General features: G+C 41.8%; 1 protein-coding gene across 4 annotated transcripts in view; it reads left to right on the top strand.

Annotated features, from left to right (window-relative positions):
- Positions 1-26,353, top strand: part of ATP8A1 (ATPase phospholipid transporting 8A1) — a 241,269-nt gene that overhangs the window by 146,914 nt on the left and 68,002 nt on the right. For all 4 annotated transcript variants that reach the window (XM_059162405.1, XM_059162398.1, XM_059162414.1 and 1 more), the window contains 2 exons: positions 2,374-2,438; positions 21,119-21,291. In XM_059162405.1, the coding sequence (XP_059018388.1) occupies positions 2,374-2,438; positions 21,119-21,291 (238 nt within the window). The remainder of the gene's footprint in view (positions 1-2,373; positions 2,439-21,118; positions 21,292-26,353) is intronic.

Genomic DNA, 26,353 nt, shown 5'->3' on the forward strand with positions numbered 1-26,353 from the left:
CAGTCTTTAAGTGTCTGCCACTCAGGTCATGATCCCAGGGTCCTGGAATCAAGCCCCGCGTTGGGTTCCCTGCTCTGCGGGAAGCCTGCTTCTCCCTCTCCTACGTCCCCTACTTGTGTTCCCTCTATCATTGTGTCTCTCTCTGTCAAATAAATAAATAAAATCTTTAAAAAAAAAAAAAAAAGGAAAGAAAGAAACATGTAGCTAATGCTCCTTTTAGAATTTTTAGCAATCACAGCATTCTGTAAATATAAAATACAGACCTATGGTAAATTGCCAGTAGGAGAGGAGAATTTTTAAAAGACACTAGTTAGCAGAAGTATAAATCTAAAAGCCACACAAATAGTTAATTTGATTATAAAAATTATCACTGGTGTTAGAGACAAATGGAAAGAAGATGCATGAGAATACAGAATGCTTTAGCGTTTGGGAGACCCGAAAAAGACAAACACGCTGAACAAAAAAATGTGACTGCAGGTAGAGGGAGACTATATGGTAGCAAAGAGTGATAGCCAAGGAACATTAAGCCATCCTGAAAATAGTTCAGGACATGTGGCCATTATGACTACGGAGAACATGATGGTGGTTTCTGGGAACATTTAACTTTTAGAGTCTTGGGTCATGATCTTTGGGGCTTTTCTTTTAGAATAAAATAGGTGAGATTCATATACGAAATGGTTATGGTTCATCTCACAGAAGTATTCAGTTTTTTGTTTTTGTTTTTTTAAGATTTTATTTATTTGACAGACGGAGATCACAAGTAGGCAGAAAGGCAGGCAGAGAGAGGGGGGGGGGGAAACAGGCTCCCTGCTGAGCAGAGAGCCCGATGCGGGGCTCCATCCCAGGACCTCCAAGATCATGACCGGAGCTGAAGGCAGAGGCTTTAACCCACTGAGCCATCCAGGCGTCCCCGAAGTATTCAGTTTTAAATCAGGAGGTCAGGAAGAACTCATTGAGATGGTGACATTTGAGAGAAAACCTCATTTGAGAGGAGAAGGAGGGAGATTCTCGTCTGGATGATAAGGGAAAGCTGTCTTCTTTCCAGACTAAGAGAGAGAGTAGGAGAAAAGGCCAGCAGCATACCAGAGCCCAGGTTGGACGAGGCCTCCTAGGAGCTTGTAAGGGCTTTGCATTTACTGTGGGTGAGATGGATGGTTCTGAGCTGAGGAAAGACACCTGGACTGACTTTCCTGGGAAAATGATCAGTCTGGCCACTCGGCTGGCTGCGAATGGACTGGAAGGGAAGCAGGTGTGAAAGCGGGGAGACCAGTGAAGAGGCTCTCGTATTTAATCCAGGTGAGGCACGGTGGTGACTTGGACCTGGGTGACCACAGTGAAGGTGGTGAGAAATGGTTGGCATTTGTATCTGTCTTAAAGATGGAGCCCACAGGCTAGACGAATGGGTTAGAGGTAGGGCTTGAGAGAAAGGATTCCAGCATGACTCCTGGGATTTCTAGCCATGGCACCTGAAGGATGGAATTGCCATTAACCAGAATGAGGAGAAGCAGGTTTTCTGGGAGGAGACCAAGAGTCTCGTTTTTGGATCTGTTGAGTCTGAGACGCCTGTTTTGCACCTCTGTGTCTGCAGTTACATAGGTGCTGGAATGGGAGAGGCTGGAGTTTAGGAAAGAGCTCCCAGTGGGAGATCTGAGTTCCAGAATGGTCAGTGTGTAGATGGTATTGAAAACCACTGTCTCAAATGAGCTTGCAAAAGGATTAAGTATTGATGATATTAGTTCAAAGGCGATGGTCCTATTTTAAACTCCAGTCAGCGGAGTTGCATTTCTCTCCAGCCATGTTCAGTTATATGCAGATGGTCCCAGAGGAGGCTGACTTGGTTAAACCAGCAGGTGATTTTGCCCTGTGGCAAGTACGGCAAAGCAAGAGAGGACAGAACCATAGAGGACATGACCACAGTCCGAGGGCAGGAAGATGGTGGTGGGATCGCTGGTCCAAAAGATAGCCTGACAACCCTCCTGTGCCTTCTCCAGAAACAACCATCAGCCCATGTCTTGCTCCTCATGTTGGTCATCGTGAAGGACATTCCTTATAAATTTATTAGTTTTCAGGATATTGAGAATCATCGGCACATTCTCTTTCCCTACTTGTTTGTCAAGACAGCCTTAACACACTGAATGTTACCCTTGTGCCCCTCCTATAATAAGCAAGACCATTTCTTTAACTGCCTGCAAACCTAGAGACAGGAGACTGTCATCAAGTCCTAATAAAATAGATCAAACCTTAATTCTATCTAATAAAATAGATTAAAAATAAAATTTAGATGATTTTATAGTATTATCACTTTAACATCTTCACTACTTCTCTCTAGAGAAATGAATGCCATCAATTAATCTACTCTTTGTTTGGATATAGGACACTCCTGCAAACTTCTGAGGAAGAACATGGGAATGATTGTTATCAATGAAGGCTCTCTTGATGTAAGTAAAACGATCTTTAAAAAAAAAAAATAGTTTAATATCTTAGTCAACTTGTAGAATTTTATTCTATATCCAAATAGCTATGGATATAGTTGATCTTCCTTAGGTTAAAATATACTTCTCACTCTTGTTCTATAACATAACATATACTGTTCTGTTCTGAACCTGTATACTGTGTACTGTATATACTGTATGCTCTTCTGAGCCACGTTGAGGTAAATAGATTCTAGCTTTGTGTCCGTGACAGCTAAAACAAGTTGCTAAATGATTTGCTTGACGGTGTGAGACAAAACTGCTTTACAAAAGCTTTATGTCAGGAGGTTACTGAGTGACTGCAATTTGCTCTTATCTACCTGGGAATTTTTTTTTTTTTTTTTTTTTTTAGATTTTATTTATTCATTTAAGACAGAGCACAGGGGGTGGAGGGGTTGGAGAAGAACAGAGGGAGAGGGAGAAACAGACCCCTGCTGAGCAGGGAACCTGATGCGGGGCTCCATTCCTGGACTTCAAGATCATGACCAGAGCAGAAGGCAGATGCTTAACTGACAGAGCCACCCAGGCACTCCCTACCTGGGAATTTTTGTATATTAAATATTTAATATCTGCTTTTGCTTCCAGGCTTAATATGTATTTTGTTTCTTTTTTTAAAAAAAATCTGTGAAACCTATCAAACAAACAGCATGAATTCACCATTTCTTACAGGAAAGTCTTTTTTTTTTTTTTTTGATGTCCTACCTTCTGGGCTGAAATGTAAACTCCTAGGATGTCCTTTTTTCATGGCTGTGATCACATGAAATTATATTTGGGGAAGAGGGAAAGATTTTCCACGTGTGCAGTGTAAAACAGAAGTTAAGCCAAAAAAAAAAAAAAAAAAAAAAAAATGCAGGTCAAATGACCTGTAAGAATTTTAAAATAAAGGTGACTGTTTGTAACTTAAGGTGGAAGACAGAACAGGGGAGGTGACCATACAACAGTTTAAAATAGTCCCGGTGATGCAAAGAGCAGAGCAGAGAAGAACCTGTTATTAAGGATGCGGGGGGGCGGGGGCGCCTGGGTGGCTCAGAGGGTTAAAGCCTCTGCCTTCTGCCTGGGTCTTGGCCCCGGGGTTCTGGGATGGAGCCCTGCATCGGGCTCTCTGCTCAGCAGGGAGCCTGCTCCCCCCCTTCTCTCTGCCTGCCTCTCTGCCTATTTGTGATCTCCGTCTGTCAAATAAATAAATAAAATCTTAATAAATAAGTAAATAAGGATGTGGGTAAAGTGGAAGAGCCAAGTTCGTAGAAGGGAGGGTAAAGAGGCAAATGTTCAGAAGTCGGGTGGAGAACAGAAATTACATGTAAGAAGTGATTCAGCTTCTGACCTTTGAATTGGAATGACGGTCTCTTCATTATTTGTCCTCAAAGCAAACCTTGTGATCCTTTTCCCTTTCTTGTGAAACCCTTGAGAAAGGCGTAGCCTAAAGTATAACACACGATTTTGATATCGAAAGTTGTTCACACCTTTGATAAGTACATTTTTTGAACCATGAGTTAATCCTAAACACACACACACACACACATATCCCAGCCTGTGGTTGGAAGACTTTCCTTTTTGTTAATGCATTCAGTGGTTCTCTGCTGGCTGGAGAACTGGACCACTAAGGAAACACTCAGCAGATTCTGCCCCTTTGAGCTCACTGCTGCCTCTGTCCCTTACCCTTCCTATTGTTCATTTTTGGTTTATTCAAGTTACAACGCTGTGAAAAATGGTAAGTGGGATAGTCCTTCCCTTCAAAAGCTTACAGATAATAAGGGAAGTAAAATGCATACAAGTAATAGTATGAAGCAAGTCTGTAAATTAGTTATGTATCTTGCTCTGAAAATACTGTGAAGCTTAAGGAAGTGTTTATAAAGGAAGTAGCATTTAGTTAGAGGTGAGTAGTTGAGTAAGGGAGGAGTACTTGAAGCAGAAAGTTTATGCAAGGTCAAGGTATATTGGGGGCATAAAAGAGAAACATTGAACTTGAATACAAGGTTATGATTTTTTTAAGTGTTCTTTGAATAAATGTGGGCACAGAAGGTAAAATTCAAGTTACAGAAAGGGACAAATACAAGTGTTAAAAAGTGAATTCCTACATCCTTACAGCCAGGCTGCCCTGTTTATCTCCCCAGGAAGAGTCTCCGGTTCCAGTTTCCAAGTGTTCCTCCAGAGATTTCTCTGCTGTATCTAAGCGATACGTGTGTGTATCTGTGTGCACATACTTCATTATTGAACATAAACTACAGCATACTATCCATAATGCTTTTACACTTTGCTGTTCTCAGTCTTACTGTAACAATTGCTCTGTGACCGTATAGACGAAGCTACCTAATTCCTCTTTAATCATGGAACAATATTTACGAGGAAACAGTAAAGAAATGACAGAGGGGTTAAACCTGGCAAGGAGGTCTCAGCTCCACTGTGGAATACCGGGCCAGGCTTGAGAATTCGCTTCCACAGGCAAGGGAAGCAACTTCATCAGCCTGTTCAAAGAGGTATGATGTGTAGGAGGAACTGTCCGCAGACACATGTGGAAGGGCAGGAGGCCTGAGGTGCAGGCCGCGGACGAGCATAAGAGTTAGGTAACAGAATGGGAGCACCAGTGCCGGCGAAGCGGTGTCAGAGGGAGTCAGGGAGACAGATCCCACATGATCCCTAGAGTGATCCAGAAGTGGGTTGTCGTTGTTCACAACATTGCAGAAACCTCCATGGAAACATTCCCTTCCCTTAGTCCCTATAGACATTTAGGCCCGTGTCAGCAACATGGGCTTCTGTTGCTTGGAAGAAGTCAAAGCTAAGACCTATGACGTTGATGCAAACACATGACAAGACATGCCTGATCTGACACGTGAGCCTTTCTGTCTGTCTGTAAGTGTTCACCTTGTGAAGGGTGGGTGAGCAGTGCTGCTTCTGTTTTCCTCTGTTTGATAATTTTTCTCCAACTTAGATACACATGTTCTTTATGTGTTCTAAGTATCGAGTGAGATAAATAGTAATCTCAAGAAAAAGAAAAAAAAGAAATGCCAAAAAACTCGGTGTAATACATCATGACGATTAAGACACAGCATTTATTTTCGCTTTGGAGTTTTCGGGACGGTAACTCATAAGTGATAAACACCCAAAGGGTCCCTAACATTCCCTGTTTCTCCTGGACCGAACACAGGTAGGACTCCCAAGGGAGTAGTCTGCTTCAGCAAAAGCTGCGGGGGTGGGGATGCATGTCTATATTTTGGTTTACCATTCTGTCAATGCCTAGCACATTACCCACCACAGGATAAGTACTCCAGAAATATTGGAGAATTAAGTCACTGAGTAATGATAAATTTAAGGGTCTCTCTTAAAAAAGAAAAAAAAAATCAGCAGTAGTTGATCTTTTCTGGTATTTTCAGAGTAAAGTAGTCAGAAAGATCCTTAGCGATTCAAGTGACTGCGTGGTGTGGGAGATCATAGGTGAACCCTCACTGAATGGATTAACGCTAATTTATCCCACTCCAGACGGCCACGGTTCTCTCACTGCCGTCTGGGGAAGGTTTTTCTCCCGGGGAGTTAAGTGGTGACTTTACAAATCTGGCTGTTTGGGGTCAGCCCCGCCGTGGTGCAGTCATTTGCTTCCCAGCAGGAAAGGAACCATCACTTTGCATAGCTCCCTCAGATCCCGTGTCATAAAATCCACAGCTGAGATTGTAAGCAAATCATTCGATGGGCAAGAATGCCTGTAGAGAAATCATTATTTTTCATTGTCATGGGAAAGAAAAGCATCCTCTGTGTTCCACTTGTCCTGATTAGGATAAAATATGGGATGACTATTCCATCGGCACCAACAAATAATGAACGTTTAGGTGATAAACTTAGTAGGAATGCAGTATCTCAGGAAATAATGTAATAGAAAAGAGACTGTGGGTTTGCGTTTCATCAAGTGATAGTGTTAATGATCGTAGTCAAATTATCCCACGAAACGGTGCAGATCTGCCTCATTCTGAATGTGGGACCCTGGGCAAATTAAAATTAGGTAACTTCTCTGAGCCAGTTTTGCTGCCTGTAAGGGAGGATAATGTTACCCTTGGCAGAGGACTAGTATTGCTACACTAGGGCATGGCACATAAAAGGATGGTATAAAATTTTGTAGAAAAATAGTATTTCAACAGCTTGCAAGTTGTTTTGCATACTGATCATTTTCATTACAAAAGATATATTATTTCCCCATCTTCTAATTTTTTCCTAAGCAAGAGATACATGTAGATCTTTTACATAATTGATGCATGTTGCTATGAACTGTGCAAATTTTCTACCAAGATATTCTTAACAGTGTTAACATTTTAAAGCTGAATCTGTCTTTTTTATGTTGAACTTGTCCAAGTAAAATATTATATTTGAGGCTCTTCAATTTCCAAATGGAAAAAACCTTTCTCCTGGCAATCACAGCATTAGAAATATTTGTCTTCCCATAATCTAGCTCATGTCAAAAAAAAAAAAAAAATGTTATTTGGCTTTCTAAATTAACTCATTTTGAGTTTCAATACAATTATCCTTCTTGAAAAATTAAGGGCTGTTCAGCATTTTTAAAAACCTTTAAATAAACATATAAAACCAAACCACTGTTGAAAAGATGGATTTGAAAGTCTTGGGGCACAGATCTGATATGGAAGTCTAACCAGCGTTTCTGCCTCTGCCCATTCCTGGCTTTCTTCCTACAGCATCCACTGCTAACATGCTACCCAGTACTCATTGGTGTTGATACCCAGTCACCTACCAACAGTGTCAGCCAAAGAATTTCTTAGAAAGCTTGACCACATTTTTCTGAGTTGAGAAAATAAGAATTTCATAGATTTAAGAATCATCTAAAATTAAAAAGAAAAAAAATCATCTAAAGTTGGTCAAAATCTATTAGATATTTGTAATAAACTGATCATTCAGATACTTTGTTTTATTTTTTATTGTGCTACCTTGAACCACTTTTATTAGTTCTGATTATGTTCTTGGTAGGAGACATTTCCTGAAGGGTCTGCAAAGGCAGGAATTTCAAATTACTGGCTCGAAGGGTAGAGTGTACTTCTTCCGGAATTCCTCAGCAATGCCTAGGAAGTGTCTCACCAACTTCTCAGAAACCCCTTCCACTAAATGACCTAGATCCAAGGGATTCTTCTAACATCTCTTTCATATCTTCAGTCTGTCATGATCTGTTCAAAGTCTGTCTGCTGAAACTGGAAAAGTCTAAAAATGTGGGCTAAGAACTAGGGAATGTCAGTCTGTCTTTAGCAACCATTGTCTAATGAAGGCCTTTCAAAATGTACGGAAATCTCTCTTCATCCTGATTCCACTATCCTGATCTGTCAAGTCGAGGGTGGGTAGAAGAGACCATAATTTCTTAAGCCATTAACTCTGTGGATAGCAGAACAAATCTTTCTGAGTCTCTATATTATAGCGGACTATGTCCTTAACCTTGGTCTCTTATGTGGAGAGTTGTTGAATCTGTCCTGGGAGGCAGGGCTAGATCTTAAATCCGTTCTTACTGTTTTTCCTCCTCCTTTCTACTGTCTGTTTTTCCTAGGACACACACACACACACACACACACAAATAAAGGGCAGAGAAGAAAAATATTTACTATATATTTATGGAATCAACAGGAATGATGGTTAAATGAATGTGTATGCAGAGAGCTTGGAGAAATAAATTTCCCGAACTCAATGTCAAAAGGCTTCCAGTGTTTACAAGCTTAACTCCTGAGAAGCCTTCCTACCTCTCCTTCAGACCATCCGGGCAGTTTTTCTAGGCGGTCTCTGCTGCAACCGACATTGACATCCAGTCTAATTACTAGAGGTCAGCACCTGATACATGGGAAGTAGGGAATGGATCCCAGAAGACAATATGGCTTTCTGACTTCCCGTGAAAAGAGAGCCCTACTGTTACGCCCCCAATAATGGGTCCATGATTAAAGGAGCAAGACTGATATAAAACGAAGGTCAAGCAAAGCTTTATTTCGCTCCAAGCATCAAGAATCTAACCTAACGTTCGGGGCCGTACCTCTTCCAAGAGAGGGCGACCCTTCTCTGTTTCACAGACTAGCTTTTAAGGGCAAAGGCCATGCGGTCGGGCCTGGCCACGCACAGGTGACCAATAAGATTGTAACACACACAATGCTAGGTGACCATTGAGTTATAATTTACCCTAGTAGACATTTGAACCAGCCTATTACACCTTGATTAGGATTGGCGCCAAAAAGGCTCCCAAAGGGCGGGGGCCATACTCCTTGGTAGCTAGGGAGACAATATGCATAACCCCCACTGATCTCCACCTGGCCTGACCCACCTTTGTATCTGGGCTTTGTTACCTGGAGATGGTTTCCAGGACTTGTTTTTAAGTATGTCCCCTGGGGGAAGGGGAGCAGGGACAGTTTAAGGGTTAAACAACAAGGTTTTTGTTTAACCTCAATGAAAGCCTCTTGCTAAAAAATAAAAATATAAAATAGGTCCTTACACTACCATCCCTGCAGCGTTCTGTGAGTTGCTGTTATCGTCAATAGAAAAACACTAGCTTATGTTTATGACTGAGGACTTCACAGGAACAATCACACTTCCACCTGAAAACATTAGTCGGCAGATAGTGTTATGCCCATTTTGAAACTTTAACTTGACCTCTGATGCCAACAGGCATTGGAGGACGGATTGAAGTCCATGGATTCTGGGGTGTAAGCGAATAGATTGTTCTGGGCCTCAGTTGCCCGCTACTCCTGTAAAACAAAAGTAATAATCGCACCCATCTCTGGGGTACATTGTGAGGATTAAACAAAACAGTACCTTCTAACTACTTAGTGACAATAACCAGCCTGTAGTTAGCTTTTTAAAAATACAGACCATTATTATAATCATCATCATTATTTCTTTTAGCATTATTATTCCCAAGGAGGGTGGTCCTCATTGCCAGCCGATGTAAGAGGTGATTTTTTTTTTTTTTTAAAGAGGTGATTTTGAACAGCTGTCCTTCTCACCACTTAAACATCTCTGCTAAATTTGAGAATATGACCCCACGCCAGCCCAGGTTTGATTATAGATACCGGTGTTTTTCTTCACTGATATATTTTATAGAAAATGAATTGTTAACCGCATTTGAGACTAACAAGCCTAAGAGTATATATTTTTCAACACCCTGGTTAAAATGAAGCCCTTTATGATTTTGTTCATTTTCTTTTTTCTTTTTTTTTTCTTCTAGCTGAATTTGATTTTCTAACACCATGTAAGCTTCAAATATAACTCACAGGGCATTCAGGATGTAAATGGAGAGGTTGTCATCTGTATCCTTTTAAGTTCAACTTCTATGCATTATGCAGACAAACTTCACTGTTTGGGGAACCAGCCCCTGTTGAATGGCCTCTGAAAGAAATCCAGAATAAGCAAGTTAGTGACTTGACTCCAGAAAAGGAGGGGGAGAAAGGAGACTTGGGGCTACTTCAGGTTTTGTCTTGATGTGTCCCACGAGCCCAATACAATACATTTTGTATTGCTTTGAAAAATAGTTCAGGCAGGTTTTCAACCTCACTGAATTTGCCTGCACTGCCAGCATGGGAGCTGTCGGACTGTGAATTTTCTTTTACCACTAGCAAAGCTGTTTCAGCTTTTTAGCCTGAAAATGTTAAGATCTCAGTGTAACTTTTCAGTGTTCCTATATCCCTATCAGAAGCAAATTTAGGTTTTTCTAACGTCCCATGGCAGGATGATTGTTCTAATAGTGTCTAGCACACTGCGTACTTCAAGTAGCTCTCAGCGAAGAAAGCAAACTTTATTCCATTTGAAAGAAACAAGTTAGTTAAAAAAAAAAAAAGTTACAAAAAAATGAAAATAGTATATGAACAAATAATCTGTTCTCTTTTCCTCTGATTTAAGACACCGCCTGCCACAAAGCCGAAGTATGTGTTTGAAAAAGTTCCATCAAACACAATTGTTTGGTCTTGTAAAAACGAAATAAGCCCCTTTCCTTACACAAAATACAGTCATCTTGGCAGGGGGAGCAAAACCCTAAGAGAAGTAGTTCACAAATTCATAGTAATTCTGTTTTGAGAAATTTTTCCTACTCACAAGCCTGAATATTCTTTATCTGTCTCTTCTCTCTCTTTATTTTTTTTTCCTTTCTTTTCTTTTCCCCCCTTGGCTGAACATCTGAACCTCCTTCAAGAGCTCCCTGGGTCCTAGAATTACAGACAATGCTTCCTCACCAGTCTCTGTGCCCTCTCCCCAGAGCTTGTTAACATTTTTGAGGGGAGCCGGCCATACCTTGTGACTTTTTGGCATCTCTGCCACCCATTGCTTCTGATGAGTCATGGCAACCATCAGCTTGACAATTTGGAGGAAACCTGTGGGCCAGGGGGGATTCCGTGTCCATTAGTCTCTGCTCCTGTGGGGCTGGGACTGTCTCGCTTACAGATGGAGACTCCGAGTTCACGCACCTGGCAAGTGCAGAGCCCTGAGCTTCAGCCTAGGTCGCTCAAAGCCCAAAAACCGTCTATTTTTCTTTTTATTTTTTGAATAACCGTACCTTTCCCGGGGGCAACCGAGACTCAGTCACAGGCGGAAGCTTTGTCCCTCCCTCCTTTCCCATTCACGACCAGGACTACAAATGCAGCTGAGAGAGAGATGCCCTCCTGGAAAGTGGCGGTGTTTGGGGGTCTTGCCTTTATGGGATTGGGGAAAGACTCTACATTTCATTTTACTACTACAACCATTGTACGTAAGATTTTATTGAATGTTACCTATGAAATGATAGAATCGGTGTGCGTTTGGGATTTGCACTGAGAAAATACTGCAGATAATGGGTCTTCTGCATTCCTACACCGATTAATTCAAATTATTAGGAAAAATGGGCCCACCATCAGCTGTCTTTGTAAGGTAACAATTTCTCACAGGCCCAGGGTTGTTACTTTCTCCAAACCGTTGATCTGGTAATTTGCTTATTTTCAAAAAAAAAATCGGCTGTATATTCTGGGCAGCCTCTTCCTGGCAGAATCGAAGGCAGCCTGACAGACTGGATGTCTGCCGACCTCGATCCTCTCGAATTCCTCCTTCTCTGCGTTGGAGTCCCTGCTGCCACCAGAGAATATTTAATACCAAGCTCAAAATAAGTGTTTAGGAGGCTTTCAGTGGTGGTTTAAAATAATTACCATGAGAGCTTTGGTAAAAGACTTTATCCACAAAACTACTTAAATTATATAATTATATCCCCTACTTCACTCTTCCTTCCTTTCTCGGGATTTGTTTCTCTTTTGCTACGTGCCCCTACCCCGACACAGAAACACAGCCTTGGACCGAGATCCCAAGGCTGCCTCTCTCTCTAGCATAGCCCAAGTGAGACCAGAGGTCTCATGAGGAGTTATTTGCCTGATGGAACCTATCATAATCCCACATCCCAAACCTCTGCCCAGGGGCCAAGAGCAATTTATTCTGCCCTACAACTTCCTCTTCTTACCTTCCTCCATTTTATAACCCTTGACCTTTCCGATGGCATGACCCTACTGGGAGATTGGACTGTTTCCTCAGTCACAGTGCTTTATATGTACTCTCACCCTGGAAAGCCCGGATCTATGTATCCCCAAAGCATGGGAATTTCTTTTTGGCTTCCCCCCCTTCCTTATATTTAGCAATATGTATTGATTAAATGCTTTCCCTTGGCTGCCTTCCACTAAGCTGTTTTGGAGGACCTCTTTGACCATATGTTTTTAATGATTTCACCTTCTGTCTGCCCTTATCCACTTCGGAGAAATTACCGTCTGTTAGTTTGGTTCGATACGAATATGTTTTTTTAAGGTTCTGTTCTTGTATAGTCTGGGAGTTTAAAAACTCCAAAAATTATTGGTCAAAAACTGTGTCCAAGAAGACTGGGGATCCTGCTGGGATGAACACTAAGTGGACCAATTATGTATAAATGTAGTCTCTCTCCTCTCAGACGTGCATTTTTTACAACTTACTGCCGCTTCCTCTAGCCGATGAAAGAGGGGAGATGCACGTTACGCTGGCGTATATGAAATGTCCAGTGTTCTACTGAGTCAGTAACACATTGTCAAAAAACAATACCCAGTGGCTTAGCCACTTGGCTATTACGGGAGTCATAACTCACTCTTTAAGAACTTGCTAACATTGTCTGCACTTGATATGGTCATAATGTATTATTGAGAATGTCCTTGGAATTTTCTGTTAATTTGTAATTGGCGGGTGTGAACATTTGGAGAGTGTAAAAGTAGAGAAGGAATGAAGTGTTATTGGACCATAAATTTGTAAATACCTCCTGGCTTAAATGAGGATGAGGTGTGGCCCCAAACCTCAAAAACAGCTAATAAAGTATGAGTTAGCTTAAAATTCTTATATATATCCTCTTTTTTGACATTTTTAATTAACTTATGGGTTTTATTTTTATCTTTTTTTTAAGATTTTATTTATTTATTTGACAGACAGAGATCACAAGTAGGCAGAGAGGCAGGCAGAGAGAGAGAGAGGAGGAAGCAGGCTCCCTGCTGAGCAGAGAGCCCGATCCGGGACTCGATCCCAGGACCCTGGGATCACGACCTGAGCCGAAGGCAGAGGCTTTAACCCACTGAGCCACCCAGGTGCCCCAACTTATGGATTTTAAAAGGTAGACCTTTGGCACATTAGATTTGTTTCTCTCTCACACACACACAGGCACACACCCAGTGAATATTTATTTTTCTGCTATTAAAAAATATTTTTCTGCTATTAAAATCAGTATCCGTGAAGTTAAGTTATGGTTTATTATTTGAAGAACATGCCGACAAAACATGGCCTCTGTGTTTTCTGTATCATTACTGATTTTAAACCTAGTATCAGGCAGAGCTTTCCCATGTAACTTTACATGTATATAATTTTATGTTCTTTATGGAAGCTTTAAATCTAACGTATACATTGATGTGGTCATCTATATAAAAAGAGAGAGAGAGAGAAAAACACAAAACCAGTCTGTAACTTTCATGTTCTTTTCCACTCAAGAGTTGTATCAGTTTGGAGACGGAAAATAAGAGATCAAGAAAAGCAATCTAGTCTAGTTATATAAATGTATGTCTTCCCACCACGTACCAACAACTATATGCTGTATGAGAAGAGATAATGCTAAGTTTTCTAGAGTTGAGGGGAAAGGCAGATTTCCAGATACTTTGTATGTAGTAGAAGTAGCTGGAAGAGTTGAGTGTCAACAATCAGAAGGTGGGTTGAAAAAAATTGCCCGTGAGAGATTTCTTTTTTTCTTTTTTGGCAGAGATCACAAGTAGGCAGAGAGGCAGGCAGAGGGAGGGGGGTAGCAGGCTCCCCACTGAGCAGAGAGCCCATGTGGGGCTTGATCCCAGGACCCTGAGATCACGACCTGAGCCAAAGGCAGAGGCTTAACCTACTGAGCCACCCAGGCACTCCACCAATGAGAGATTTCAAAAGGAAATTTAAAATTCTCTCCATGGGACCCCTTGAATGATACTACTGTTGTACGGTATTTGACACTGAGAGATCTTTCTTTATCAGATGTTGGTACTTCTGTTAAACCTAAGGTCAAAAGAAGGTAAAGGACTAGTCTTTCTCAGATGTCGGTTCTGAGCCACATGCTGGGCAGGGCACTTGACTCACAAGTAAAGGAGTTATTTTGCCCACTCTAACCCTACAAGAGATAGTAACCCAGTTTTACAAATGAGAAAAATTTTGATGCCAAGAAGTTAAGTAACCTGCCTGAATAAAGATATCCATAAATGGCAGAACAGGGCCATTCCGATACTGTATTATTGCCTCCTTGCCTCTGGGACATTAGTTCTTTATGATGTGGCTTCTTCATCTGGCTTCAAATGTGATCAGTGCGCAGAAGCGTCCTGCGAACCCTCATGGCCACCCTTGACTTCTAACCCAAACAGTCCCGCTTTTTCATAGCAGTGCGTTTGCACGTTGTACATCAATGCTGGCTTTCTCTGCATCGGCGGGTGACTTTGCACATCAGCTGACAAGTTTTGGAGAGTGATTTTCCAGTGGCTCAGCCTCTAAGGAGTCAGCTTGTTCTAGCAGAGCCCCCCGCTTTGTTCTGCAGGATTCCTGCAGGCATCCGTGGCCTTGCATTTTGTCCTTTTTATGGAAAGTAAGTGAAAACAGACACCTGCGGGGCTTATGCTAAAGTCAGAAGTAGAGGCTTCATACACTTCAGTTCATCTGACCAGGCTGAGAGTCGTGCGTCTCCCCAAAGTGATTCATCATTAGTCCCGATTGTGTCTGCTTATTGCACTTAACTGGTGATGAATTCATGAAGTAAAAAAAAAAAAAAATCCAAGAGCAATGAAATACATTGTTAAATAACTACGCCTGAAAGTCATGGTGTGACTCAGAATCTTGATATATATATATATATTTTTTTTTTTTTCCTTCCTGGGACTAGAATTCTCCTTAAAACAGAGGTTTATCATTTGACCCGCACCTATTTTAACAGGTTTCTGGGAAGATATATAAATGCCCAGTGCTTGTTTGTATTCAGGCCCAAACACCAACATCTACTGTGGAATAGATGAGTATCCTTCCTTCCTTTAATTTTTTCCATTGGGGCTTAGCCTCGCTGTCGGTACCATTGGGGGAGAGAGAGAGAAATAAGAGATCAGTTCACCGAAGTCACCGGAGCGCAGAGCAAGGTGGGGACCACCACAGTTAGATGTTACATGTTGGATTACTTATCTGTAATCTTTACTTTGTCTCTGCTGGTTAACTTGGCTAACTAGTTAACTTGGCTAGCTAGTCTTCTGGTCAAAGGCTAAAGGCTTTTACTTTCCTTTCCTTAGGGATACTTCCACATTTTCTATGAGGGTGTTCCTTAGTTATGTTCTCAAGTAAGACTACCTGTCCTATAAATCTCTGAGAGGAATCAGGGAAAAAAAAACCCAAAGGCTAGAAATAGCCAAGGGCCATTTTTACGCAGGTGCTTTCTACAACATTACATTTGCAACCATCAAAAACATGGTTCTTCTGTGACCTAACGTGTTCTTTGCACATCTGGCCTCTGGGTTTTTCAGACTGTACCAAGCATGGTTTTTGCCAAAACGAAAGTGACATGTTGCCTGCTATGATACTTTCCAAACAAATCAGGGCTTTCAATTGATTTCACTATAAAATTGTGTCAGATTGCATTGTCTAGGATGCCCTGTGTGGTTTTTATAAAGGGTTTCCTTGGTAAAAGTCACGTAAAAGCAATGGAAAAGATTGCCATAAAGCTGCAGACCTCTGATTTCTTAAAGATCGTTGGTTTATTTTATTTTACTGCAGGGTATTAGATGAACATGTTACCTGTTTTGCCAGGCTACCTCCTAAAGATTGAAATAGAACTCCATTAAGGGCTTCTGGTCAGAAGTATCTTTATGAGGAATTCTGCTGGTCTAATTTTCTGCCAAGCATCTTTCTTTTTCTTTTCTAGGCATATTTCTTATAAACCAAATAAATCTTATTTATTGGGCCCACTGGCTTGATCCCTAAATAGTCCGTGCTTTCTGTTTTTACTGGGCAATTTATATTTGTTGAGACAAAAGGAGGTGTGAGATCATCACCACCACTTCTCCATTTCCTGTATAATAAGCACATTAGGGGTGCCTGGGTGTCCAACTCTTGATTTCAGCTCAGGTCATGATCTCAGGGTCATGTGGTCGAGCTCCATGTCGGGCTCCACGCTCAGCAGGGAGTCTGCTTGAAATTCTCTCCATCTGCCCCTCCCCCTGTTGGAGTTCTCTCCCTCAAGTAAGTAAATCTTTTAAAAAGAAAATGAAGATAAGCGCATTAACCTTTTGGGTTTTGTTCTAATTAAGAACATCCAAGGGGTATCTAACTGGCACAGTCAGCAGAGCATGCAACTTTTTTTTTTTTTTTAAGATTTTATTTATTTATTTTGGTGGGGGTCAGGGAGAAGCAGACTTCCCACCAACCAGGAAGCCCAATACAGGGCTTGATCCCAAGACCCTGAGACCATGACCAGAGCCAAAGGCAGAGGCTTAACTGACTGAGCCACCCAGGTGCCCCAAAGCATGCAACTCTTGATCTTGAGGTTATAAACTCAAGCCCTACATTGGGTATAGAGATTACTTAAAAATAAAATCTTTAAAAAAAAAAAAAAAGACACTTAGAAAGTACATCCAAGATATGCAACAGTTTTATCATCAGCAAAAACAGTCCTCAAATAGCCACACAAGAACTACTGTAACTTCCCAACAGGTACTCTGCGATCATTAATGATTTGCTTGCTGTTACATTACAAAGCTTTTATTTCATCCCTTCATCAGAGGCCTCAATCCCAAAGGGAAAAAGAATAAAAACAGATAAACAACTATACATCATATGCCACTGCAGAAGGATAAACAAGCATATGGAGAATCCAAAAGCTAGTAGGACCCCTGGACCTGGAAGACTCAGGAGAAAAAGAGCCATGTTTGTGTATTTGTTCACTGTTGTCAGTGTGTTGTCTTAAAAGGGAAAAACAAAGCATGACATGGGAAGAGTGAAGATGCAAGAGAAAAGTGGGGGAGACCGAGGTAAAAAAAAAAAAAAAAAAAAAAAAAAGCATTCCTCCTCTGCCTTAAGGATTAGCAAGAAAGAAGCAAAGTTTTGAGATTGAGGGAGGAACGTTGAGGGAATTCTTCCCGTATAAACTTTCTCAGTAAAGTAAGCCCATGTTTGCTGAAGTGACAAGGGCAGAATTTGGGATCTGGGAGAGAAGAAAAGGTCTGGAATAGCCTGTAGGAAAATGGAATCCACCGGGCATGGCTGAGAGTGTGGATGTCATGGGATGTACAAGAGCTGAGAGCTGGAGCAGAACCTGTCCTCAGGGTGGGGTGGTTTTTCCCTTAAGAACCCTTAAGAAGGGTTCTTCCCTTCTTAAGAACAGAGGAAAATGTTGGTCATCGTTGTGAATTGGCAAGGTGGGAGGCGTGGCAGGGTGTCCAGGGGCTGAGAGCTTCTGATGAGCGTTTTGCTAGGTGCAGGGCTGTGGGTAGGGTGAGTTGAGTTGAATGATTGACTGGAATGTGCTCATGGGATGCAGGTTAGGGAAGGCACAAACACACCCACATTCCCTCCCTTACCTGGATGGCTGCCTGGTAAGTTACCTGGACGCCAGCCTTGCCCCTTGCCTGTATGGGTCCCCAAATTGCCTTTAGTTCAGACCATCTCTGATTAGAGCCACACACGTACCTTCTTTCAGCCCACAAATAAGACTATAGAATAAGGAGATACAGAGCTTTTATTTTGTTCTACTCTATGGTCTTTTATCCTTTTTCTGATTTAGCTTCTCCTTTATATATTTTCACTTTCACATGTCACTAAGTTTAAATGTTTAAACATTTCCCCCTTCGGTAGCCAAAAAGAAAACACAGTAACAGCTAATATAGTAATAAATTTATTTCTAGCTACAGGAGATAAGCTTCAATGCAATATGGCCATAAAGTATGGCTCCTAGGCTTAGGGGAGAAGCAATAAACCTTTGTAAATAAAATAATTTTAAAATACTCCTGGTGGTATGAATAAGAGTAAAATGTAACTTGTAACTGGCAACACACAGCCAACAACAGAGCTGCTTACAAAAGAAAGCTATAAACTAAAATAAGAAAACGTTTGCAGCTTTGTTGTTACCTTGCACTCTGGGTGGGCGGGCTAGAGAATTCTAGGGGGAGTGTTTTCGACTCCCCTTCTGAAATGTTACCTCTGTTACATTTCCTGACACCTTCTGATTTGCTGAAGACCTGTGATAATCACCAAGGAAACCTAGGGGTACTGATGCCACAAATAAGAGAGTTCTCAACCGACTTCAAGGTGTCAGAGAACACCTTCAAAAGGAGAGAGAGTGGGGTTCACAGGACCGCATCCCATGGGTGAGCTTAATGCTGGAACTTGCCAGTTCAAGGGTCCTTTGACTTTCAGTCTTGTTCTGCCGCTGATCTTGAAAGAGCAGTGAAGTTCTCCTGAATTTCATCTCAGTTTTCCTTCAGGTTTTCAGCTCAGGAGTCGTGTGCACAAAAGCATGCAAAACACAGGGACAATTCAGTGCGTAGTGCCTTGCTTTGAGGGACGGATTATTCTTTGCAAAAATTAAGGAGCAAGAGAAAGATCTCCTCCTTTCCTCCTTCTCGTTCCCTCTCTGTCTGTTTCACACACACACACACACACACACACACACACACACACATGCACACGCACAGAGTCATTCTCTCACTCTCAAATCAGGAGTGAGAACAGACAGGGAACTGGAGAGCCAGCAGTAGGATGAACTCAGAATTGATCAGTGCTCTCATTGGATACATTGGTAATTCCCGGGCGTTTGTCATCTCGGGCACTGTGTTTGTTGCTGAGGAATGGGAGAAATGGGGTCTCTTCCTTGGAGGAGCTGAAGGCCTTGCTGGCCTGGAGTGAGTTATGCCTGGCCCATGGAGTGTGTCTGGGAGGGCTTGGTGGGTAAGCTGTGTTAGAAGGTGGTAGACTAACCCCGCACGGAAGAGGACGCCAGAGAGAGCAAAAAGGGGTCAAGACTGCGAAGGGAAGTATGAATGAAGATCGGTTGGGCCTCGACTGTGGAGAGCTCTAACTGTCATTTTAAAGAGCTGGGGCTTTCTCGTATGATTAGCCATAGGCAAATTTTAGAACAAGAAGAGCCGTGATTTGTGTTTTAGATTTGTTTTATAAAGAGAAATCTCTGTTGGCAGCAAAGACAAAATCAGAGACCGAGGATGATGATGAGGACTCTAGGGAAACAGCAGAGAGACTGGTGTGGGCATTCCGTTTATACTTTGCTATGCCCGGTACTGTCTCCAGTGGGGTTTGCTTTCCCTGGATTACGTGGAGAAAGACAAGTGAGCACAGAAATTTAATTCTGAGTTTCATTTCACCACTTAGTGGCCAAGTGTTCGTGGGCAAGGAACTCCCGTCGTGTCTCCTGTTTCTCATCTGCAGAATGGGGCTCACAGTGACGCCTCCCGCGTGGGGTTCGAGCGAGTGTTAACTGAAATTCAGTGTATGCGTAGCCCTTAGAGCCATGCCCGGGACGTGGTAGGCGCTAAGTATTTTAAGTTTCTTTTTTTACCAGTTCATTCATTTACTTGTTTGTTCATTTAGCCTTTGCAAATTTGTTTTTAAGACAATCTAGAGACACCTACTGTAAATTGTCATGCGTAGATTTCATGTGCAAAACTTTTCTGACATTTTCACCTCCTTTACTTAAGTGCTCTTGGGCCAAAAATCTTTAGCAGGAAATAGGAGGGTGAGGCCTATAAATTCAAAAAGCTACGCTCCTCCCCCCGACCATGTAAAGTGTAAACAGAAAATTTTGCAAAGAAAGCTGCTATATGGTGGTCCTTAGTGTCACTGTGGGTAATGGGGGCCTGGGGAGGCATTAAGTGAAGTTCCAGTATTAGGAAATTTGGGCAGACTTACTTTATGGTACAACATGGTTCTATTATTCTGGTAAACAGATCCTGAAATTCCAGAAACCCAGTGTGAACCACATTTGAATACGAATGTTGAAACACCTTCAAAAATCTCCAATAAAAATTTTAATTACCTCTGCCTTTGCTTCCCTCTTTGTGAATGCAACTGAAGTAACACTCTTAAGTTGAAACAATAATTATATCTCCCGTGAATATAATAAAAATATTACATAAGTATTTTTACTATAGGTACATTTTATTATATATGATATATATATATATCTCTATATTACATAATAACTACAGACTCAGATATTAGCATTGAGAACAAAACTCTAGTAAGAGAGGAATCATTCCTTATGTCTCCTTGTGCAGAGCCAGTGTTCATTTATCCACAGTGCTTGGGCTCTTACAAGACAGAAAGCTGGCCCCATTAGGTTATAGGAAGGGTCTACAGGACTTGGGGAGAAAACCTAAATGTCTTGCAACTTTTTGCCTCTGAAGAGCTGGGAAAGCAGTTCTAGATAAAGATAAGTATAAACCCTCTGTATGGTTGAAGTGAACAAAGCTTACCTTGATGCTGAATGTTTTTATTGTACCTGAAAGTGAACTCTGCATTGATGGAAGGGGTTCTTCTATTTGATCCATCAAGATTACCAAGCCAGGCATCCCCCTCCCCACATAAAATACAGGATCATGAAGTCATGATTAAAATTTATAAAAACCAATTTAGTGAAGTGGCGAGAGATTACAGACACTGCGTTTCCCCCCTCTTGGTGATTGGAAATTAAGTTTTAATAGCATTGAGGAATTCTGGAAAAAACACCCATAAGTTATTTAAATGATATTCTTCAACATTTCCCCTGGTTTCATGGCTAAACAATTTTGACTAGTTCATAAATTGGGACAATGTTACTGTTTTGTAATAAGATAATTTACTGAAAATATTTTTGCACGATTGTGATTGTGTGGTTAGAATGATGGGCAAACTCGCAGAGGAATCAGTGATTTGTAATCCCAACCCTGGTAGACACAGATGTGTGACTTTAATAGAGTAATTTACTTTCACCGATAACATTTGTCCAATCGCCTTTCAGGAGCTTTTGGGAGAATGAAATGAGTGGAGTTATGTGAAAGCAGTTTACAACATAAAAGCACTAAGAATATCTAAGTGTAGTTGCTGAACATACTCAGGGCATCTCAGTAGAACAAACGGAAGTAAAACGCTGCGGGTGTTTTTGTTTGATTTCGCAGGCAACGAGGGAAACGCTCAGTCGCCACTGCACTACGCTGGGTGATGCTCTTCGAAAAGAGAATGATTTTGCTCTTATTATTGATGGGAAAACCCTCAAGTATGCCTTAACTTTCGGAGTAAGACAGTATTTCCTGGACTTGGCTTTGTCGTGCAAAGCTGTTATTTGCTGCAGGTAAGTTCTCCTGAATATTGTGAGATTTCAGGAAACAGCACCTCAATCCTAAATTCTTGATTTGTGAACTTCCTTAAAGTTTTTCTATCCAGAATTCGTCACTCTCAGGTTATTATCTCACTCACTCAAGACTCAAGATTCACAACCTCAAATAGAATTTAGTAGCAGGTTTTTTTAGATGAGTCCTACTGATGCTTAGGAATTACTGTTCATAATTCGAATCGATAGATTTCTTGCCATCCCATGTTCCAGTTGCGTTATTCTCCTCATTTCCATATAAGAATTCTGTTTTCTACACATCAGTCTTGGAGCCTGCTTGGAGGACTTGACGTAACTTAAATGCTGAGTCATTTTCCTGAAGACTATTTCTTGACCGTGCATTCCTCTTTCCTCTAATTGATAGTACTGCCTATTTCCTAATCTGAATCTGTTTTGAGTTATAAAGGCTTAATCCATAGAACTACATTTTCATAATGCATTTAGCTCTAGTCCTTCCTGAATTTCTCATCAAAGAATCTTCCCCATATCTTTGTGGAAATTGTTCCCACTTTGTCTTCCTAAAATTTAAAGTGTGTTCATAACTCAGCTTGACTGTGAAACCTAAGGCTTTTCCTCTTTGCCATCCACTTACTGAGAGCCTTACTGGCTGGTCCCACCAGGTCTGGGGTGGCAGTGTCTCCAGCTGCTTCCACCGTCCCCCCACACCCCCTACTCCCGGCCCAGGAGACAAAATCTTAGCAGGGCTTCTGAAGAATTTCCCAGAATTTATTCTTTTAACATTATTGTTAAAACTTTTCTATTTGCTTTTATTATTATCTTAAAAAATACATTTACTGATGAAAGAATGTTATGCTTTTTAAACCTTCTTGGTCTGGGCTTATTCACTGAAATATCCTGTATATGATTTGTCTCCACATTTATAAGCCATGCCTTGTAGATATTTCCTGAATTTCCATTGGAACACACTTTGTGAAATATAATTTCAACCAAACTTAATAAGTACCTTTTATAAAGCATCATTTCAACCTATAAAATTATATCACAGAGAGTTAAAATCTACTTATTATAGGAACCCATATTATTTCAGTCATTTATTTTTCTTCACTGTAGCATGTGTTAATAAATGTTACCATAGAGCTCTTGGAGAGCCTGTTGTACACATTTTTTTTTAAAAGGCTTTATTTGACGGGGGTCGGGAAGGAGGGAGTACGAATTGCGGGAGGGGCAGAGGGGAAGCAGACTCCCCTACTGAGCAGGGAGCCTAACACGGGACTTGATCCCATGACCTGAGCCGAAGGCAGACCCTTAACCGACTAAGCCACCCAGGGTCCCCTGTACACACATATTTAGTATCAGTAATAATTAGGCTGTCTGCTTAATGGTGAAGAAAGAATTGGAAATTACCTTCGTGAAGAAAGAATTGGAAATTACCTTGACGATCTCATTTACACTCTGATATTGTCATGCTTTTTAAAATCTGCTTTTCCAGGGACCTTTCTTGATTCCTTACTAATCTGTTGACCAAGTTTTAGGAATGTTCAACTCTGACACACTTCCATCAGGATAACTGTGCCAGATCTGGTTGTTTAATCACTTTCACTAATGGGATCACGAAGATCAACAAAAGCTTGCTCCAAAGCACAGTCGTGCTATGCGGGCTGGCTCCTGTTTGTAAACCAACTGTAATCCAAAGCTCTTTTGATACAGTGATCCATTCCCTGAGTCCGCGCCGGAGCTGGACCTACTGCGTGCTGGGCAGAGACCCTGCACATACAAGGCTGCACAAGGCTTCCTGCCTGCTCTCCTCCAAGTCTCCTTTTTTTTTTTTTTTTCTGTTTTAAGTAGACTCACAGTTGCTTTGATGGATGTGGGAGGCCAGTTTTCCTAACACAGTCACTGCAGCTGAGTCTCATTCTTAGAGCATTGCTTAACACGGCACCTCCCACCATTCTTCAAAAGTGGAACCACAAAATTAAACAATAGCAGAGGGAGAGAAGAAGTAGAAAGCAGTGTCAAGGGAGAAAAAATATGTTTGCGCGCTTGTGAAATTCCCTCCCGAGGTCCTTGTTCTGGATGCTCACAAGTCACATGGACCCCGGGGCTCCTCCAGGCCTGGGCCCCTGGGAGGGAGTCACACTCTACCACGCACATGCAGAGCAGCTCGAAAACTGAGCCCTATAAAGACGTGTGTGGCCCCTTCCTCCCTCCATCCTGTTTTATGCATGTTTGAGGACCTGAAGGTCCCTAGGTAGACACTGGATTTTCTTTAGAGTTTTAGGGTTTGTCATTGTTTGGTTTTTTGTTTGGTGTTTTGTTTTAAGGAAAATACCCTTCCTCAGCTTTTTCTTCTAATTACCTTCCTCCTTTCTCTTTTCCCATAAGGACTGTGGTTCATCTTCCGGTCTGAGGTTGAGAATTCATCTAAGCCCGTAATTACATCAGTGCCAGTGCTGGAGTTATGTCTGTGCGCCGTCTTGGCCCGGTGCCTCTTGGCATTTAAACTGCTGGCACAGACCATTTTCTTGTCGTTTAACCCTACTGACCTTGATGTACAATTTCCATGATAATGCTTCTGTCGCTTGTGAGGAATAGGTGGACAACTCCATGTATCTTTCTTTACCTTTAAATGCAAGTGTCACTCCAGGCTTCTCAGAGGATAACAGACTTCCCAGCCGCAGGAAATTCTCTATTTTCCTCCAGTAGAACAGACACTCCAGATAAATAGTGAATATTATTTCAAAATACGGTGATGTCTCACAACTTTGTGTTCATCCTGACTTTTGGGGTTTTCCCCTCCCACTGCTTTCCCACCTTTGGTCAGTCCTCACGTGAAGATAATTCCAAGTCTGCTGTCTGCTGCAGGCTTCTCTTTTGCCACAGCTAGAATGGGAGTGGAGGGGAAAGCCTTCCCGTAATGGATAATGAGGATCTCGAAATTAGTTCCATCTTCAGGATGACATCAGCCACTTTCCTCCCTGACATGATCGGCGTAAAGAACAGAAGGCAGTTTTCGGTGTTTGCCTAATAGTTATGGGGATGAACGTTTTCCCTCCAGAGCCTAGGGCTGAATTGAAAAAAACAGCTGTTCTCAGTCGATAGTCATTACTTCCCACCACTTTCTGAAGAGATTATTCAGAGACAGAAATAATCCCCCCCCCCCATTCCAACATTATTCAGTGCTTTGGAGTCCTGGTTTTGGTTTACAAAGGGAAGGTTTCATGTCATACCTCAAGTAACTTTTTCTAATTTTTTTAAGGATGGAAAACCCAACAAGGAAAATGACATCTGTCTTTATCAGCCCAGCAAGTACTCTATTTTTATTTTTATTTTTTTATTTATTTACTTGACAGAGATCACAAGGAAGCAGAGAGGCAGGCAGAGAGAGTGTGGAGGATGCAGGCTCCCCGCTGAGCAGAGATCCCCATGTGGGGCTTGATCCCAGGACCCTGGGATCGTGACCCGAGCCGAAGGCTGAGGCTTTAACTCACTGAGCCACCCAGGCGCTCCAAGTACTCTATTTTTAGAGATACCGTGTAGCTTTTGTTTTTTTTTTTTTTTTTTTACTTCTGTGCCCATTTACTGGACCAGCTGAGAAGTTTCATAGGAAATAATACATCTAATGTCAGAGGAGTGTCTGATAAGCTTTCCAGGTTATAAACATAATCTCCTTGTGGTCCTTCTTTTCCCCTGCGCAAGTACACCAGTTCTTATCCTTGGTGGGATCAGATGCTTTTTTTTTTTTTTAAGATTTTATTTATTTATATGCCAGAGAGAGAGAGAGCGCGCGCACAGGCAGGCAGAGTGGCAGCAGAGGCAGAGGGAGAAGCAGGCTCCCCGCTGAGCAAGGACCCTGATGTGGGACTCGATCCCAGGACGCTGGGATCATGACCTGAGCCGAAGGCAGCTGCTTAACCAATTGAGTCACCCAGGCGTCCGGGATCAGATGCTTTTGAAGAGCATGAAAACTGCTGCTCATCCCTCCCGCCCCACCTCCCAAGGAAAAGAAAACATACACACAAATCGGTAAAATTAAATGCACCATTTTAGGGGCTTCACAGAACCCCCCCCCCCCAAAAAAAAACTCTCGGACAGGTAGGAGAGGGAAAAGTTTGCTCTAAGACGTGTGGAGATTTATGGGCACAGCTAAAATCAAGAACTGTTCTGCAAAGTGGTATTTTATCTGAGGATTCATGAAATACTTGTTCAAATTTTTACCTCTCTGGCACTTTGGATACCTAATGGAATTTCTCTGGCTTGGGTTTTTGTGGCCTATAAAATGAAGAGCTTGGCATACAGCAAGGATTCAAATCCTCCTTGGAGCCTGGATGTCTAAGCAGCTAAGAGTAGAGCTTCTCTGGCATAGAAAGGTGGAAGGGCCATGCACACATGCACCCTTCCTTGGTAATTTCCTTCCAGCTTGAAAGCTTCTGGGCCAGAAGACCCCCTCCCAGACCTTTCACTTTCTGGACCCACCCTATTTCTGTGGGCCACTCTCTGCTGGGAGGAATCTATCTACTGCTTGGATCGGCTTAATTTGGGGAAGCATCTGTTCTACCTCTTTTAATATTTCCTCCAGAAGAGAGTGGGAGTGTTGCAGTCAAGTATTGCTGTGTGTTCAATCGCATGTGGTTTCTGAGATCCTCATCAGTTCACATAACGCAGCCTTTCAAAGAATTTTACATTTTTTTCTGTAGTTGTCAGTTTCGTTTAAACATATCTTGAAACTTATGCTCTGTGACAGTTGGTTGAAAATTGGCCTAGAGCCTCCAGCTTTTAGACTGTCTAGTAATCACCATTCTCCTACATAATTTATGTACTCATGTCTTCTGAAAAGCAGAAGTTAAATTGAACTAAGCATTTTTTCCCTACTTGCAACATCTCTAATCAAAGTTTAACCCCCTTTCAGGCCATTTTCCCCACAGTGCATAAAAAAACACTTGACTTCAGTGAGTGTCGTCACTCGGGAGTGACATTCCAGGCAAAACCTTTTCACCTCAGTCTGATCAACGAGTCCTCCTCGAAGAGGTCTAGAGGGACACTTCGAATACTTTCTGTCATAGCA

This window comes from Mustela lutreola, chromosome 1, assembly GCF_030435805.1.
Source record: "Mustela lutreola isolate mMusLut2 chromosome 1, mMusLut2.pri, whole genome shotgun sequence".
In the NCBI taxonomy this organism is placed as follows: domain Eukaryota; kingdom Metazoa; phylum Chordata; class Mammalia; order Carnivora; family Mustelidae; genus Mustela; species Mustela lutreola.